General features: G+C 43.1%; 1 protein-coding gene across 9 annotated transcripts in view; it reads right to left on the bottom strand.

The window, feature by feature from the left end:
- The window catches only part of SNX29 (sorting nexin 29), a 128,736-nt gene that overhangs the window by 16,313 nt on the left and 93,116 nt on the right, over positions 1 to 19,307 (bottom strand). For 4 of the 9 annotated variants that reach the window (XM_065030388.1, XM_065030389.1, XM_065030395.1 and 1 more), the window contains 2 exons: positions 14,244 to 14,383; positions 8,146 to 13,526 (listed from right to left, as the gene is read on the bottom strand). In XM_065030388.1, the coding sequence (XP_064886460.1) occupies positions 13,319 to 13,526; positions 14,244 to 14,383 (348 nt within the window). In that variant the 3' untranslated portion in view covers positions 8,146 to 13,318. Of the gene's footprint in view, positions 1 to 2; positions 5,786 to 8,145; positions 13,527 to 14,243; positions 14,384 to 19,307 lie in introns of those variants that run through there. The other 5 variants (XM_065030386.1, XM_065030391.1, XM_065030385.1 and 2 more) reach the window with 2 other exon arrangements.

The raw sequence follows: 19,307 nt of genomic DNA, 5'->3' as shown, positions 1-19,307 counted from the left end.
CCGACATTCAGAAAAAAACAGGATCATCCTTATAAAACTATCAGCTTAAAACCCCTGGCATTCCTTAGTCAAATTAAGTTAAATTAATTGCTAGGTTATGCAAAAAGGCACTGTGCAAAAATTGCACCAGACCTTCTCATACTGAGATCCCAGGCAGAGCTGAGTCTTTATACTCAATGAGAACCTTTGAAAATACCAGAATCGCGTATGTATGGATGTATGTATGTATGCATGTATGTATGTATGTTTTTCGTTCAAGGCCTGTTTCCAAAGGACAGACACAGGCCCTTCTCCGCAGGGTGAGCAAACCCTTGGCCCTGCCGAACCTCCAGGAACACTAATCCCTGTCAGCTATGTGAAACGGCTCCTTTCTGTGTGCCAGGGCTCCAGGAAAGGAAAATAAACCCCATAGCAGAGAGGGTTTCTATGTTTCCTTCTTCTCATTCTTTCCCACCATCTTCCTTTCCACCCCATTTTCACATACATTCTCTACTTGCAGTCCGTCTCTTGCTTCTGTTATTCTTATAGCACTCCTCTCCTCTTACTCTGCTCACTTATTCTCTTATTCCCCACCTTCTCCAGCTTTTCTTTCTTTATTAACTCACTTCAACAGCCACACCAGTCTGTTACCCAGTGCCCTCCCCGCCGTCTGCTCCTCTCCCCTCCCCTGCACGCCTCGTTCCTCTCAATACACTCCTGTGCTGAGCTGATTCTGCGAAGCTGAGTCAGGCCTGTTGCCCAGAAGTCGAGTCGTTCTCCCAGCTCCCCATTCAAACCAACTCTCTCCTGCATTAACAACCCGCACACCGAGTTTTCTCTTTCGAATCAATTCATCTACTTCATGTTTCCGTTTGCCCTCATTTCACATTTTCTTTATTACGCTGTCGACTCAGCTCCTGTTGACTCTCAGGTTTTCAGCCACCCAGACCTCAATCAGAGCGCCCAAGCTCTGCGAGGAAGTCCCGCTGAGGCTATGACACGGTTTCATTCCACCGTTCTACCTTCCGAAACACATTGTGTGAAAACCCCCAGGTTAAGGCATTTTCAGGACACTTTTCCAGGCTGAAATCCTCACCTGAAAGTTCTTACTGGACAAGTCACTCCAGTTAGAAGAACGACTCCGGGGAACGACTCCCTGCTGTTGCGATCCGGGCCCTTCTGGTTTTATGCAGTTGTTAATTCAACTTTAACTGGAACACAGACGCTGTGCTGTGCACCCTGACACAGCATGATAATGACAGCTTGGGTTAAATTCTGTTCCGATATGTCACTGGTTAAATACCTTAACCAGTGCTGATAGACAGTAAAAAGAGGGTAAAGTGAGCATACTGGTACAAAACCACAATGCTTACCAGGAACATACATTGATTTTGTATTTGAAGGGCAGGTAAAGCGATCGTATGGCTAGCCTGACAAGAACAACTTCATTCTTTTATTCACTAAGGAAAATCATGCCACATTACAAAGAAAAGGGTTCAAGGTGGCTGTCAACGTTGCCAAGAGCAAAACCAGGGAAACTCATTGCTTGATACCTTATTCTATAGCAAAATGCTACCAAGAACGGGGCGGGTACTTTGAAGAACTGCACGCTTAATTATATTATTAGTAGTATTTCCAGAATTCCACTTTTCATAGCTCAGATGCAAAAATTTGTTCCAGGTTCAAAACTGGCTTAAGGAGCTTTAAAGAATACGGGACCTATTGTTTATGAATTACTTATGGACAGAAGTAGGATTTTGTGTGTGTGATTATTATGCTAAATAGTTTATGGTCTAGCTAACCAAATCCACCTTGGCAAACACTTGCCAGTTGGAGGAACATTCGGTATATATATACTGATAGGAATGATGCGGTTTTGTTGATGGGCAACAGAAAACGAGCAGATTCACATTTAGTCCCTAAGCTATGGAACTCTGCAAAGGGTTTTGTGTCTTCCCTCAGTGCAATGGCTGGATGTCTCAAAATTTACTAGTTACCTCCTCCTACTAAAATAAGAAGGGTTCTCCACATTTATTTTAAATATCTGTCTTGCTCTACAAACTGACTTCATATCTGTGTAAGATACATTTGGGAATGGACACTGGTTATGTATTACATTTAACAGTTTATAGTCCTGAGTAGTGTTACTCCCAGTTACCGGGCTGATGTTTGCTGCAGTGACCCCAGCAGCTGACCGAGGGGTGTCCAACCGCAGCTCAGAGGAGTGGGGCTGCTGTGTCACTGCTGCCGCCAGAACTAAGGAAAACCCGCGACCTCCGAGGCAGGACTGAGCCTGCCAACCGCGGCACGCAGACAGAAAGCTCAGTCTTAAAAACACCAGGTCCCAGCAGCAGAAGTGTGAGCCCAGGACGGCGCTGGCCAGTCTGCCCAGGCACAACCGCCCCTCTCCTGTTCCGCAGCAGCTGCTCACTGCCGGATACCAGCAACTGCTGCTCAAATGCATCAGTCTTGCAACTAAATTCTTTGTGTTCAAGATAATTTACAATCTCAGCTGTTTCGATTTAATTCTGAAATGTATTAAAGATTTGATTTTATTGGTGCAAGTTAACAATTTGTTATATTACTACCTGACTTACAGAAATGTGAATTTAAAATAAGAGCTGAGAACAGTAAGATAGGAAAACAGTGACAGCAGAGATCAAAATTACAGTTTTGTGAGTCTCTTTTCTGTTTAATGCTACGTTGCTTGCACAGCAAAGAAGAGAATTACGAATGTATTTGTGTTTTGGCCAGCCTCAGCCCGGACCCCTCCTTCGCTGGCTCTGGAGCCCGCTCTGCGGCTCCAGCCACAACTGCTGCAGCTGCCAAACGCCCGAATCCGGAGTGAGTTCCCTTGTGACCGAAGGACCGAGTGCGCCGGGCTGGTCCCCGAGGGCGCAGGGTCTCTGCTGCCAGCACTCCGCACCTCTTGGGGCACCGCTACGAGTCAAGCGCGTTGGGGACATCAGCTCCACCGGTCAGAAAACCTCCCTCTTGCTAATGGCTTGCTGAGTTCATCACCCAGCAGTAAAACAGCAAGATGAAGAGGTAAGCGCTACTGAGAACGACAACTCTTCTCTCAGGATGCTCTTTCGTTACTGAGCCTGCTGTTAACTGGGAGGGAAAATGACAGAAAGTGGTGGTACGACTCCTGGGGCCCAATCAACGGAACAGTCAAAAGCACCTCGATAAGCAGTTCCCAGTTCACCTGACCAGCATCCCATCTCACCCCCGGCTGCCCAGACTACCAAAAATGGTTCTGCAAAACAGTTCCCTTGTACAAACTGGGAACCAGCCATAGTAGAGCAATAAAAGGAACTCCAAGTGCATGTTATAAAGGCGATAAATGAAAAAGTATTAGGTAAATTCATGATTTCATATTTTCACGGTAGGCAACGTGGCATTTTTACTACTTCTTAGAGCCATGGTTGTTATTTGCAGATGGAAACAGGCCATCAGTTATTATAAAAGCTCATCCTGTACAGCACTAAAGTCGGCTGGGACACTGAACATGGCTTATTCAACATGATCTCAATTTGTTTCAGAGCTTTCTAAGTTGTGTGTTTTAAAGGAAAATGATATATATACCAATTAGTTACAAACAGCAACAGATAAAAGTGCTTTCTGACTGTTACTGTCAATCTACTTGCTTCAATTTTTTGCCCCATTCTTTTAAACCATATGATGGAGAATACTTCTTGTACGTTTCCACACGTGTAAAAGAAATGCCATACCATATCCTGTCCCCCATCAGCTTCAGCAACTTTAGACACAGACTATCAGTGCTGCCTGGTTTAACATTCCGATTTTCCCGGGCAGCATTAATCAAGAGTTTATTATGAGGCAAGTGTAAAAGATCACAAGCCTTCAAATGCTTCCAATGGTGACGGGACAGTATTCAATTCTAGTACAGGATACACTAAATCGTTCTTCTCAAGGCACTGTAAAGGTGACCCTGAATACAAGGAAGCATGACAAAAAATCTGCTTGATGGAAACATGCTCATAAATACCTATTTGTGAGGCCTGCTGAACAATCCACAGCAACTGACTTCGCAGAGCAAGTCTCACTGTCTTTATTGAGACAGTGACTGGTGCAAGAGAAGCTGATTGTTTTTTTAATGGCAAGACCCAGTAACAAGGCCATAAATACACCCCATAAACCTTTCAGTGTTATGGAGTTGCTGTGTGACAGACCAGTTTTCCTGGGCATCACACCAAGGCAAACGGGTGACAAACACCTTTTCTCTGCGGCGTCTCAGGCCTGGAACAACTCAACCCTGAGGTGAGTTCAGAAGGATGTTGTCAATGGTACTGACACCGAACACTCAAACACATCTTGCTCAGCACGGCCTCAAAGTGACAGGCCTGGAAATGCACGGGAGAGCAAGAAAGTGTCAGCCAGAGTGAGAAAACAGGTGGGCAGGAGTCAGAGGTGAGCAGGGAAATAGATCCTTTCACCTCCATAAAACCCGTTTACATTGGGCACTGCTGGCACATTTCTCTTAATAAGACCAACCACTGGAAAAAGTAATACAACCTACAGAAATGCAGTGGAGGGGAATAAAGTACCAAGAAAACCAAACAGAGTTTCTAGTCTTTTTTTACTTTAACAATTGAGAAAATGTTAACAACCACAAACAATAGTTTTAAAATTATTAAAACATATATTCTGACTCTAACTTTTCACTTTGCTTAAATCTTGATCTGAAATGTAAAGGATCACAACGCTTATATGTAAAGCAGGTATCATTGATAATTTTACACGCCTCCCGTAAATCATTAGGAGCTACAGATAATGTTCTTCCTCATTAAAAACTGTCATTCAAGCTCTAGCGAGTAGTCACTTGAGCACTAACCTGTGTAAAACTCCTGCCAGCAGGACGGAGCTGCCGCCAGCAGGGATCCCGAGGGCTGACGGGGCTTGGAATTCACCTCCATCCACAGCCCAACGGTATTGCCGTGATTCCCGCCCGGAATCAGGACATCAAGGACTGGAAACTCTTTGGCTGGGGTGTGTACCTATTAACTCAGAATGGTTACCAAAACTGCACATTGCAATAGCATTGATGGGGAAGATGTCAATTCTGTCAAACATGAAATAGTTTGAGAATGCCCCACACGGAGAACATGAACACAAATTTGGATCTATCATTGCTCTGGTCACAATCAGACTAGGGAGCTTTTCTCTCCACGATACTTCTAGCAGCATCTCTGTACGGCAGGCTGCCCCCTGGGATCAAAAGGAAGAAGAGCAAATGACGTTTCTTGCTGGCACAGGTACGTCACTCTTCCCAGCACGGGTGGCATCTTCCACAAGAGCTTCAAGGGAGCATTCTTCCATACACACACTCTGACCTAAGTGTGCTGAAAAAACCCTCAAAGATAAACTAAGACTCGGTCAATAATGTACTCAAGTCAAAACAGAGCTCCCTTGGCTCTCCTACAATGTCTTTCACACACAACAGAATAAAACTCTGCTATAATTTGCATTATGGAGGCAATCATCTTCCAGAGATAATTGTCTTTTCCTAGCTCAATTTACAGATTTTTACCATTTATTCAGACATTCCAGAAGACTAACCACTGGTACTAAAGTAAGAAATCACTTTGCAAACCTTAGGTCTGAACAAAAGAGGAGGATGCGGGACAGTTCTTCACCACACGGGGAGGAGCAGCAGCGTTGCAACCAGTGCCGACTGACACACTTGACACGCTCTTCCAATGACTGAAGGTTTTAGTGCAGGGATCGAAGTTTTGATTATTTCACAAATAACCCTTCCAATTCCGGACAGATCACTGTAAAACTGAAAACTACAGCTGTAACATCATCTTCATTTGTTTAGATAAAGCCACCTTTACAAAGCCAAATGCGTCTAAGAAGCCTCTCACCACTATTTCTCTGTACTTCCTCACTATATTCAACCATCTCCTTTCACCATGGAGCATCCCCCACTCACTCTTCCCCCTGTATCGCTGTTTCTGTGCCTCCTGATACATTTTTTCCTCCCTCATTCTCCTCTAACATTCACAAACACTCAGCTACTCAGAGCAGGGAAACACGTGCCAAAAGAAAAGACACCGCAACATCATAACACAGCTCTTGCAGGGGAGAAGAGATGGACGGATGAATTCTCATCTACTTTGACCACAGAATTTTTGTCCAACTCCTTCACATTTCGGTTCGATCAGAACAGGCGTGATGCTTTTGTTAAGTTTGCTGTCAAGTCCCAGAGCCTGTGAGAGACTAAAACCAAAACTGGCAGTAACTAAGTCAGGAATGCAGAAACCAACAACACCAGTGAGTCAACTGTACGGTTGTTAAGAACAACCCGCTCCAATTCAAATACTTTAATTCTACCATCAGCAAAAATTCCACAGAAGAACAGTACATTATTGCAATGGAACCTTCTGCATTATCTGAACACGCTAATCAAATTTTAGATATCTAAGCTATTTTTACTTCACCAATCATCAGTGCTTGGCAACACAGTTCTATTGAAAGATAAATATTGTGCAACGTCTCTGTATAGTTTTATAAGTAGATCAATCAATTAACATAGCAATAAATTAGTTTCATTAGCATGTTTCAGGCATTAGGAGGTACTTTACTAATTAAAAGTCACATATTTAAGCAAATGCTATTCCCAGTTTATTCATGCAATTATATTCCTCTTTATCAGAGTGCTGGCTTTACTGTTAGAGAGCAGAACCCAGACAGAGATACCAGAGCTGATCAGGGCGCAGGTGACAGGAGCAGCGGGCACGGGGCAGCGCACCGGCCCTGGGGCACCCCCCGGCACCGGCACCGGCACCGCAGAATGCCAGGATCCTGTTACAACAGAAGGCACGGATCCATGCGCTAATCGCTTTAAGAAGTGCCCTGCCATTGCCAGCTCATTTTTTGAGAAATTAATCTATTCAGAACTGCACTTAAAACTTCCTTCCTTGGCACCACTATTGTTTTGCAGCATTCAGGGATCGCTTGTGTTTAACGGTGCTGTTCACCGGGCACCGCCCACGCTGCACATCCCGCACACACCACAGCTTCGCCGTCCCATTTCCAGCCGCCCAGAGCTGCCGCGCTGCAGCTGCCGAGCCGGCACGGCTGGTCGCACACCCAGCGCCAGCGTCGCGCGGCGGGCACCGCCCAACGCACACGAACCCAGCACCACAGACCACCCACAGCAGGGATCCCGCCAAGGGATCCAGCACTCACACGTAACAGAGCAATACCTGAAAATATTCCAAACGAACCTTTTCTGCAGAATAAAATTTTAAAACAGAAACACTGCTGGGTTGGTGCACAAGTACGTGTATGTGCATGCTTTTGCTTATTTATGTCATGCACAGATAGTACAGAATTCAAACATGAGGAGGGATTCCCATTCCTTCAATGCAGAAATTCCGTATTAACCATCATTTCTGCTATTTTGTTTACATGCTAAACAATCATACTTTAGAATCATTTTGCTTTTTCACGGAATCATCTGTTGCAGCTTTTCATCCAGCAAAGCTCATTAAATCAGAGCTCTATGGCTGCTATAAATGTGGTGCCGCCAGTCCAGCTGAGCGAGTCCTAAAGGGACGAAATCGGTAGAGTATCTTAGAAACCTCTCTAACTATAAAACTGATTCCTCATAAACCATAAAATGAAGCAGAGAATTTTAGAACATGGCATGAGCAGAATACAATTACAAAAAACATTTTTCATTCACCATATATGATATTGAGATTTAAAGTCCTGCAAACAGAGAAACTTATAAGCCTCAAATTCCTTTAAAATTTCCATGAAAACCCCATCTCAATACTGTCACTGGCTAAGAACACAGGAAAAACACTTCTAAAGTCTTCTCCTCTACCTTGATACGTAAATACATTAATGTCCATGTATTCAAAGACCTTATTTAAAAGTATTTCATAGATGTTTTTGTGAGGAAGCTTGAGTTAATTCTTCACAGTACCGCAGTGCCCGTACCCGCCGCCCAGCAAACTGCCCCTCGCCCGGAGCTGCGGCGGCGGAATGAAATGCAGCTGGGAGTTTGTAGTTACCTCTGAACAAATGCTTTTAACCCTCTAAAATATTTGGAAAGTAACTTTGAAAGGGTCAATTTTCAATTTCTTTAAAATGAACTCAGAGATACAACATCCATAGGAACCTCACTGATTTTCTTAAAATATTTATTTCATTTATGTTTGAAAGCAACATTTTAATGCTAGCAATGGTACTGCATAGAAGTTAACACTTTTGGACCTCTCATACCTTTAATGTACACATGTGAATGTTCTCAATGACTGACAATTCCAACTGAGACAGAGATCATATGAGAAACCTCAAAATCCAAACCGAGTCTAAATTCTTCATTCCATTACGAACAAGCATCTATTCCTCCTCGTTATTTTAGCCTTGTGCTCTGCCAGACCAAAAGCAGGCGCTTGGCTCTGCACGCTGCTCGGTGCCGAACGAGCCTTAGCAGAACATCTCCAGGGCAGAGGCTGACTGGTTGGAACCGAAATGTGCCTGTCAGTCGTTACGTGTGACTGTCACCGTGCTTCGCAAAACGTCCCCTTCCAGGAGGGAAAAAGCATTTACAAAATGAGAGCGAGCTAGAAATAGTGAATTCTTTCCTACACTTTAACTCGGTGACTCGAAGATAACTGACACCAAACTCCTAAGCACGCGGCTTCTGCCATCAAACACGCTGCCGGGAATGACAGGCAGCAAAATGCTGACGGCTTTTTTTATTTGAACAAGACAATCCTCTAATCACCCCAGAGAGCTGCTGACTCCTCTGCGCTCAAACACGCCCCGCAGAACCCGCTCGGGCCTCTTCCCTGCTGGCCTACTGAGCACATTCTCCACTGTCTTTAAAGAGCGTGTGTGAGCAGCTACCACAGAGAACAAATGTCCAGCCCTGCAGCTTGCAGAACTTATAATTCATTGTTATCTAGAAACGGTTTAAACATGGAGCTGTGGCCTAGAAAACAAGATTTAAAAAATACGCAGCACAGTCACCTGTGAAAATATTAACAAACTTGTGCTCTCGCAGATCTTTTCATCAGAACATTCGCAGCGCCAAGGCAGAGTCAGCGCGGTGGCGACACCCGTGTCCAGCGGCGCTGCCGAGCGCCGGAGCGCAGCGCGGGCGCCCCGAGAGCCGCGCCGTGAGCTGGCGCTTCCCGAGCGCTCGTGGCAAACACCGGTTCAGGGGGCAGGCTCAGGGCTCGCGGATTTGCAGCTCTGCAGCCCCTGCCCGGCCCTGCACACGCCGCGGCCCCTGAAGACTTGAGTATTGCCCAGGACGGAGCACCGACAGCCTCTGGGGAACCCAGGAGGGAGTTTCATCACCTGCACAGTAAAGAAGAAGCTTTTCATATTTTCCTTGTATTCCAGTTTGTGCCCATTATGAGGATGATGGGAAGAAAATCTTTATCTTGTAAAAACGGAGGACATTTGCCACAGAAACCACAGGGATAGAAAAATGGAATATCACGACATTTCAGTGTTTCTTTTCACAACTTTTTACACATTTTAGCATTTCACATACTTGAAATCATATGACCTATTACGATGATTTATGTTGAAAGACTCGGTTATACGGTCCAACGAATTGTGACGCTTGTTACCAAAGATCCCTCCTGATCTTATGTACGTATTAGCAAAGAGCTAATGTGTGATATTTTTCAGACAGGTTGGTAAAAATGTGATTAAAACACAAGTGTATTTGTTATAACAAGTTTTATTTATCGGTAATGTACTGATCATGAGTGCCAATACCTGTTAATTGCAGTAAGGATTACCAGCCTGGCCTTCGCCAGCCAGCAGATGGAGAAATCAACGCAGCAGAGACAATTCTTGATTTAAGTTTTGCTCTGCATGGACTGGAAAATTTGACTTGTGATGTTCATTTTAATATCACAAATAATTTGTTATTCAACATGTAAAGAGGGAAACTAGCAGAGCCAGAATCTCTTTTTATACGTTAGGACATGAAAGCGGACTACGAAGGAAACTGTTTGACCAAACCTGTGACTGAGCTAATGCAGCAGCAAAACTGAAAAATATACAAACCGAGATGAAAAATGATAGGGATTGACCACAGAGAGAACATGTGAATGGCAGCTCACAGCATAAGGAATCAAACCAAATTCCATCTCCATGATTAAGCAGTTGATACAACGCTGAAGAGGAACGCTAGCAAACTGATTCACGCTATTTTACTGCAAACTGTTAACTCTGAGTTTCAAAAGAAAATTAATTTATTTCTTTGTAACAGTGACAGGCTACTTCATACAGCTCAATTAAAATGTTTTGCCTCATCAGCTCTGTGCCTGTTTGTATGAAATCTCTGCACTCGGAGAGGAGAAATCCCCAGGGGAACAACCTCCCAACCAAGCTGTCAGGCAATACTCCTCCCAGCATTTAATAAGCAGTGGATTCAGTTTCGGAGACATTGTTTTCTGTTCACTATAATCATATTCTAGGACCTAAATCAGATCTTAAAAGTGATTAATTAAAACTGACCCTGTAATTTCTATCTATAGGATGCCTAATCAGACATAAGCTTGATGAGATTTTTCATTTAATTTCGCAGTGAGAAAAAACTCTTTAAATCCAGGTAATTATTTTTCTTATTTTATATTTCATTGCTTCCTAACAGACAGATCTAATGCCCTAGAGATTTTTGTAATGCATATTAAGACTGTGATTTTTACTTCCAGACTGAGATATCATTGCTCTCCACAGCACAGCCCTGCAACTAATATCTCACCGTTTTGTAACCACTAACCCGCTCATTAATGAAGATGTAACCAGCTACTATGCACACATCTGCAATACCACACAAATTAAATATACCACAATTACTATATGTATTTACAATGTTGTATATGAAAATATTATTAAGCCTAACAGAAGAATTGCAGGAACAGTACAAAGGTAATAACTGAATAATGTAATAAACACTTGAGAGAGTCCAAGATGCTCAAGATCTCCTGTTGACAAAGCTCCGAATCCATGAAGGATGGACGATCGCGGAGAAGCTGCCAATATGAAGCGCATTTTCTTCTAGATTGTTTTTCTTACCAACAGTGCCAGGTCATGGCTCAGAAAATAAAGAGAGAGAACTGAAATGATAGCCCGGCAATGACAATACCTTCTCAAACGTGCTCCTTCTATCACGGTCTGAAGCATCTTTATTCTGCTTAACACTGCTGCTCTAGCGGCAGAGGTATCTCAGCAGAAAAATGCATTAAAGCCCATTTTGTCAGTGCAGATGAGGTGTTTGGTCATTTGGCTGAGCAGCTCAGCTTTTGCAGCACACGGGTTCCACGGAGCGCTCCGAGCTGAGCGCGAGCGCTGAGACACGTCACTGCAGATCGAGTTCCAAGGGGATCTGTTCACAGACGTGTCTGTGAGGGAACTTTTCTGCCACGAAGTCCGGATAGAGAGTATTTTCAAATCCACTGTGCTCCATGGGTTCATGGGATGTGTTGAGAATTATTAAACTGCCGAATGCAAAAGCCCCTCTAAAAGTCACCTTATGCTTTTTGCACCCCGCGGCGCAGCGCCACCCGAAGCGGGTCGGCACCAACGCCGCGCACCGCAGCGGGTCACATCCTGCTGACTAACGGCGCTGAGCACACCTACCTGAACAGATCCCCTCCCTGAAAGTTCAGGGCTTTCTCACCATGTCTCATGTACTAAACTGTAACCATAGTGAGAAAACAGGTTGCTTTAATATGCTGCCTTCTCAATAAGACTGTGCTCTTTCTGTGAAATTAATTGTACCTTTCTCATTCAGCTCATTACATTTATTAGAAGAATTAGGGCTGGGGTCTTTTACATCAGCAGAACAGGGTAAAGATGTTTCTCCTGACTTGAGCATCAGTGCAGAACCCACTGCATGGTGCTGTGATTGCGAATCTTTCCCTGCGCGGCTCCTCATACCTGGCACTTTGTCTAATAAACAACAACACGAGATCTAAATTCTACTTACACACTTTCAAAAGAGATGAGATTAACCATCAGAAAGCAAGTCAATTGTTTAAGGCTGAGGAATAAGGGGAAATTTGTTTTCCCTTCCTGTTCTTAACACAAGTGGCTAAGAGATTATAAAGAAAGTATTCTTGAAATGTCATCTTTGAAACTAGAAGAAAAAGATATCGTGATAAAATATTTCTTGAAACCCCATGTATTAAAATGAAAAAACCACCTGAAAAGAAGTACGTCAGTAGGGTGTCACCTCATGGTTATCACCTCACAGTATTGTCAATGTTCATTTGTACAACTAATTATAGATTTGGGGTTTTTTTTAAATATGTGAAATTCTAATAATTGACATGAAATAAAAATCTGAAACCAAAGCCATTTTGGTTAAAACATGTCAATAATGCATCACAGTTCAGGTACTGAACTGCTACTGTTAATAAGTTCTCCATTAATTAAGGCCAAAGCTTCAAATTAAGATTTCTAACTAGAGTATCTACAGTATTTCCTAATCTAAGAGCTTCTGCTTGAAACTGTTGTCCACTTCCGTCATATTTTAATATTACTTGTGTTGCTGGTTTTGCGCCCGCTTGTACTGTTGAGGTAATGATAGTTACTACAGCAACTCAATGTACACCTGAAACCATAATCGTCATTTATTAAAATAACTTATACTCACAAAGCTTGAAATTGAATTTCTTTCATAAATAACTGGTTGAGGAGGAAAAACTATCTGGCCTCAACTTACAGATGTTATTCTGCATCGCCACTTGTCTGCGTGGAACTCGGGATAATCAATCAGAACAAGCCAACGAGAAGATGCGACCTTAAATAGAATTTATTTTCCTGCTCTACATTTAAAGCAACAAATTACGGAATGAAGTTGAAAAGAAATTATCAGCTCGTACTTCACACAGCTATATTTAACCACCTTAAAATAAAACCTAATTGGACAGGAAGAGCAAAAATTATTTAAATTGAAAATTCAATTGCAAATGTATTTCGTACTTGCCCCCCTCTTCTTTAAAAAAAGAAAATGAAGAGCAACACGAAGGACAACAGCTTTAAAACAACCCGACGGAGAGCCACGTGTGGGCCCCTCAACTGCAACTACTTGAAACCATTTCAGTCTTTACAGTCCTTAGTGGAGTTCTACAAACCAGGTTCTCACGGAGAAGCAGGTGAGTCTCCAGAGAGGTTTGTCCCTGCAAACATCACTTTGCCATTTATAACAACATCATCAAGATGTCTCATCCAATTGGTTTTTGCTTTTTCAAATCCAGGAAACACTGAAAAAGCATGAATGCCACAAAATGCATCTTGGCATCCTTCCATTTCTCTACGACACGTTCTAACAAATGTGGCTTTCTTGAAATAACATTAAACTTGAATATCTGAAACTCTGCACAAGCCCATGCAAGTACTGGAGCCACGTGTGCGTGCTTCTGCTGGCAAGGACGCGCAGTCCCCGGGCAGCGAGTGTAACGTGACGGGTCACTGGGAATGTGTGTTCGGTCCATACAGAATCTGTACGGGTGTAGGACTGAGAAACCCTTACACTGGAAAATTATGAGTGAAAGAAATAAGATAACACTTTCAAAAACATGTTTTCATTATTATTTCTTAAATACTTCTAAATATCATTTACAAATACGATAAAGAATTTATTCAGCAAAACTGAAAGATTTTAGTAGATTATATCCCTTGCCTGATTGTATATCAAAGGGTTTGTTTTGGGACTCTTGACAGGTGATCGTGTTGGACTATTTCTGGACATGAACGTGAACGTGAATGAAATCAGAACTTGCATCAGCAGACAGCAAAACTCATGTAGGAAGAGTTCGTCAGCTTGATATCTGATTTGGTCAGTAAGGACCCTAACAGTGTTCCACATTCATACCCCCAAGTAAATGTAAAAACAAAAATACGAACCCCACACAAAGAAAAAGCCAAACAAACCTGAAAAAGACCAAACGAAAGAAACCAAAACCACCTAAAGTTTGAAGAGTACGTATGGATGCAAATTGTGAGGTCACTTACGTAGTTTTGCAAGATTTACACAGTGATTTTTGTTCAAAGTCACCAGTTAAATAAACAAAAATACTATATATGTCACATATTCATTTAAATATGACAAAACAACTTATAATTTGAACAGGAGCCTTCTATTTAAAAAACCACCGTTTTAAAGATCTTGGAGATGCTGGCATTATATTTTAAAGTAAACTGTGATGAAAAAAGCTTAATACATTCTTGAATACTTGACAGGTACTTACACAAAAAAGGGCATCAGCTGAATAAGAGTCTCCTTTTTGGGGTTGGCTGTGAATTCTGGCACAGTTTGAATAACTTTGTTCATTACATTCCTTAGGTAATTTTGTAGCTGCTTGCGTCGCTCTTCTACAAACTTTGCATCCTAAAAGTAGAAAGGAAAAAATATAAATGGTGCAAAGAATGTGTTTTTCAATTCTATACTGCAGCTAATCAGCCCTAATAAGCACAACATTTGACCTTTTGATGATCTATGTTTATTACATCTACAGAAATATATGAGCAATATATGAAGAAGACAGACCCATCACATCACTTTGGTTGGAAGAGACCTGTAAGCTCGGGGAGCGCAGCCGTCCTTGCCTCCGTCCGTCCCAGAGATGAAGGAAAATCACACAACCTCATAAAAAGCTGTTTCACAAGAACATCCCTGGCAGGATGCCCGATTCTCTCCTTTGCAGAACATCTCTTTATGGACCAGAATTACCTCCCCGCAGTGCTGGGCAGGCACAGAGGCAGAGCTGCAGCCATCACTGCGGCTGGTTTGGAGACACGCAATTCCCAGTCCTCGCAGGAGGAAATACCGACTTATTCCCACCATTCAGAACTCGCACCTTTCAGATGCTGGGTACACAAACTCCACAAGGGAGGAGGTTGCTTTTTTAAAGATTATATCACAACTCGCATAAAACTGTTTTACTGAAGCTCCTGTGGTATTTAAGATCTCAGGATTTTATACTATATGGCCCCAAAAAGTAAAATAATGCTATAAACTCTACATCCTGCTGAGGGACTTACAAATGAACAGTCGAACAAACCAGCAGAAACCACGCATTCCGTAACTTCGGCTTTTTGCCGTGAGGGATCCCAGTTACAGTGAACTGCAATATCAAGTCCACGCGTTGCCCTAACATGAGACGCCAGTGGGTTCCCATTAGATGAGGTGCCGGCTGGTTTGTGCTCTATCTCAGGAACACAGATGTTCTGCTCACCTGCTCTGCACGCCAGAGGATGTTATTACAAAGCAATTACAGCTCTACAAGGAAGACTGTTATCTGTTAGATGTCTCTAGCCAACCTCTATTATTTATCTGTGTGAGAAAAGCCATTGAAGAATGACAACCACCATAAATACATTTGACAACACCGAACAAATTCATTGTATTAAAAAGGTTCAAGCCACACTGCTGTGCACGGGGTGCAGTTCGGAAGATTATTCCTTCCTTAGACCAACCAGACTAGCTCGTGGGAGCGCGGGCGCTCGCAGCAACAGAACATTTGCAGGAGACACAAGAAAATGAGGAAAGATTCTGAATGGCATTTCTCAAAGTAGTGATTTACATTCATAGAATTAAAAAAAAAATAATCAACCAAGGTACATTTGCAAATATTGGCATCTAATCCTGTATACTAAAAATAGCCTCAGTTTTTACAATTTAAGGAAATATTTTCAGCTCTTGGCTTTTATTTGCATGTGATTACTTAAATAACATGTAATTGTGATTACTGTAACATTTCTAATTGCTGAAGACACGAATACTCAGAGGCTTCAAAAACTTAGGTAGTGCTTGTGCTGCTTAATTAAGTTCCAAACCACACACAGATTCTTTTTGTTTGTTTGTTTTCTAGATCTGAACTTGCACAGATGTCCAGCCCCATTTCACATTTATACATGGGATAAACAAGTTCACTGTGAAAATAGAAACCTATCAGTCATGTTGTTTTTCAGCAACGTACACACACCTCCCGCATAAATTGTGTAGCGAGCGATTCTAGTGTTAATCGATTTACCGCTAACTGGAGAAAGGAAGTCTGAAAACTCTTGGAACTGACACCTTCTGAAAGCAGCAGGACGGTGCTGCCGCGTCCCGCGCTCCAGCGCCGAGCAGCAACGGGCACGGGCAGCAGCGCGGCCGGGCTGGACGCGGGACACGACTCAGTGCCGCCGGGCACAGCACCGCGAGCGTCCCACACAGGAGATGCCAGAGAGGTGGTTGTTTGTGGAGCAGGTTCGGCTCTGAGAGCTGTGGCCACGTGGGCGGTGGTGATCGCCCTTATGAGGAAAGGCTGAGGGAGCTGGGGGGTGGCTAGTAGATCGAGAGAGGTCCTCCTTCCCCTCTACTCCGCCCTGGCATCTGGAATAGTGTGTCCAGTTGTGGCCCCTCAGTTCCAGAAGGACAGGGAACTGCTGGAGAGAGTCCAGTGAAGGGCAACGAAGATGATTAAGGGAGTGGAGCATCTCCCTTATGAAGAAAGGCTGAGGGAGCTGGGGCTCTTTAGTTTGGAGAAGAGGAGACTGAGGGGGGACCTCATTAATGTTTATAAATATATAAAGGGTGAGTGCCATGAGGATGGAGCCAGGCTCTTCTCGGTGGCAACCAATGATAGGACAAGGGGCAATGGGTGCAAACTGGAACACAGGAGGTTCCACTGAAATATGAGAAGAAACTTGTTCCTGGTGAGGGTGGCAGAGCCTGGCCCAGGCTGCCCAGGGGGTTGTGGAGTCTCCTTCTGTGCAGACATTCCAACCCGCCTGGACACCTTCCTGTGTAACCTCATCTGGGTGTTCCTGCTCCATGGGGGGATTGCACTGCATGAGCTTTCCAGGGCCCTTCCAATCCCAAACATACTGTGATACTGCGACGCTGGGCACACAAGACTGTCCCGGCTGGAGGAGGGGGGGAGGAGAACTCTCCATCAGCTCCACCTTCAAGCCCCCAAGAAAATCTCTGTACCACATTCATCAGCACTTTTTCAGTTCTTAAGCTTTTTGGTCAAAAATCCTCAACGACAGTATTTTCAGGGAAATTATTTCAATTACGTTACAATTTGCTCTCAAGCAGAAGCTGCATTCTTTTAGCATGACTGTTGTGCTGTACCTGTATGTAAATAAATACATCTTCCTTCACAGGCAGGACTACTTTGCTACAAACACAGAAGCAAAGTGGTGAGTACAGGTACTTTCTATCCCTTATAATATTGTAAAGAATCTCATTAACTACAGATAATAATGGCACAAAGGAGTTTCCTAATTAAGACTGCCAGCACACGCTTAGGGAATGCAGTTGTGCTGTTTACAGCTGATCAAATTAGCGCTTATATTGCCATTTTTCTGCCACTTATTCAAATAAAATGCAGAAAATCTCAGCAATTAAACTCAGCCTGAGAACAGTTAAAAATGCTCTTTTATTCTGACATAAACGTGATCTCTAAAGCAAGCCCTGCGCGATCTGCCATCAAACTCAGTACCATGTTCTGAGGCCGCTGGCCCCCAGATGCCATGCAAACCAGGGGCAGGTTCGCTGTAGGTCACACTGGGTCACTCAACAGGCAGTTTCCAACAGCAGGTCGGCTACTCTGAGGAATTATCTTACCACCCAGTTGCTACTGCCAGGAGGTTTTTGTCACAACACAGTAAATAGAACAAGTGGTAGTAGAAAAACCTAATTGGTTCAAAGCTCAGACAGTTTTTTTCAGTGTCAAAATATACGAAAGTAACTTACCCTCTTTTCATTGGACCCAATCATCCACAACTGAAATCTAGTTAGTAGTTTACATTCCAACTCCTAAGCAATGTTTTTATTTACAAGCAAAAAGCAAAGAGAAAGAGTCTGATTCGGATTCATTTCAGTGAATAAGCCCCAGACTTCCCGTGCGTATCTGGAGGAGACTGTGCCTGTCAATACAAACATCCATGATCTGCTCACACGGGAGCAGCAAACTCAGGTTCGATACACAGCCTGACGTGTCCTTGATGCGATCACACTTCAGGGACAAAGTCAGTTCATTAAAATTACAACTAGATAGACTTTTGCAAGAAAATCTTACACTTCCATAGTATTGAAGGTTAGATGATATAGTTTCATTTTCTGGAAAATAAATGCATATATGGGAACATAAAGTAACAGGACTAAATAAACGCACTTTGGAGATCTCTGCTAAGATGGCTGAAGGAGACCTGCTCTCAAAACCATGCATGGGTGTTATGAGAGAGATCAAAGGTATTTTCTGAAATTCACGGAAGAAAAATGTCCGAAGAACTGGAGTGAGTCACAGGAATTAGTAGCACGTCTTGTCTCTAACAAGAAAAAAGAATCATCAAGGCAGTCATTTGACCAGCTGGGATCCGAATCCCAACGAAGATCTTTTCTCTGCCTCATAAACGCCTCTTTTGATTTGCAGGAGTGCTTTATGAATTTTACCCATCTTTATCACATACGTTGCTTTTTTTTTAAGAAGACCAGCCCTAGCGGGAGCTCTGGACAAAAACCAGTGAGTTCTTCCAAATGTGGCTGTAAAAATCAATTTTGAATAACTGTGACACTTTCTTTCCAGATCTAATACACCAGCATTCACCTGCAATTTGGAGGCAGAATTCCTGGGAAATAAAGGTACTGCTGTTTCTGCACAAAGTCCTGTCAACAGTATTTCCCAGCCCACAGTTCAAGAGCAAATGCTTTTGATTAAGAATCCACAAAATTTCAGTTAACGAGCAAAACAGCTTCAGATTGCAGAACCATCCAAACACATCTGGGAAAATATTTTTAATCTGAAATTAATGTCTCCCAAAATATTTCGTGAAATTCTTTTTGACCGAGCATTTGCCAAGTTTCTGCCCACAGCAAAATGCTAATATCAAACTGCAAATATCTAAAAATGAGAATGCATAATGGAAATCTTACAGCCTCTCAACAGCTACTAGAAGATGATGGTAAGCTATAAAGCTACAAAGCAGCGTCTGACGTACCATATTTTATGTTACGCTGTTTTGGAGATTTTCATTACAAGCCAAGTTCATTCCAAGTTGCAGTTTAAATTGTTTCACACAACTGCTGGTCTCTACATACACCATTAGTACCTAACAGATGGCAAAACACCGACACTCTTCATTATTAATGGGACAGCTCAATTGAGATGTTTCAAGTATTCAGCAGGAGCTGCTGGCGGTGGTGACACGGCCACGGTCACCTGCCATGATTTAGGGACCAACAAAACACTTCAATATTCTGGGTTTGGTGCTGCTGCCATCAGCACAAAACGCACTGCTCCTGATCTTCTACCAGTTATCGA

Source organism: Columba livia, chromosome 15 (assembly GCF_036013475.1).
Source record: "Columba livia isolate bColLiv1 breed racing homer chromosome 15, bColLiv1.pat.W.v2, whole genome shotgun sequence".
Classification (NCBI taxonomy): Eukaryota; Metazoa; Chordata; class Aves; order Columbiformes; family Columbidae; genus Columba; species Columba livia.
This window is presented reverse-complemented; position numbering and strand designations above follow the sequence as displayed.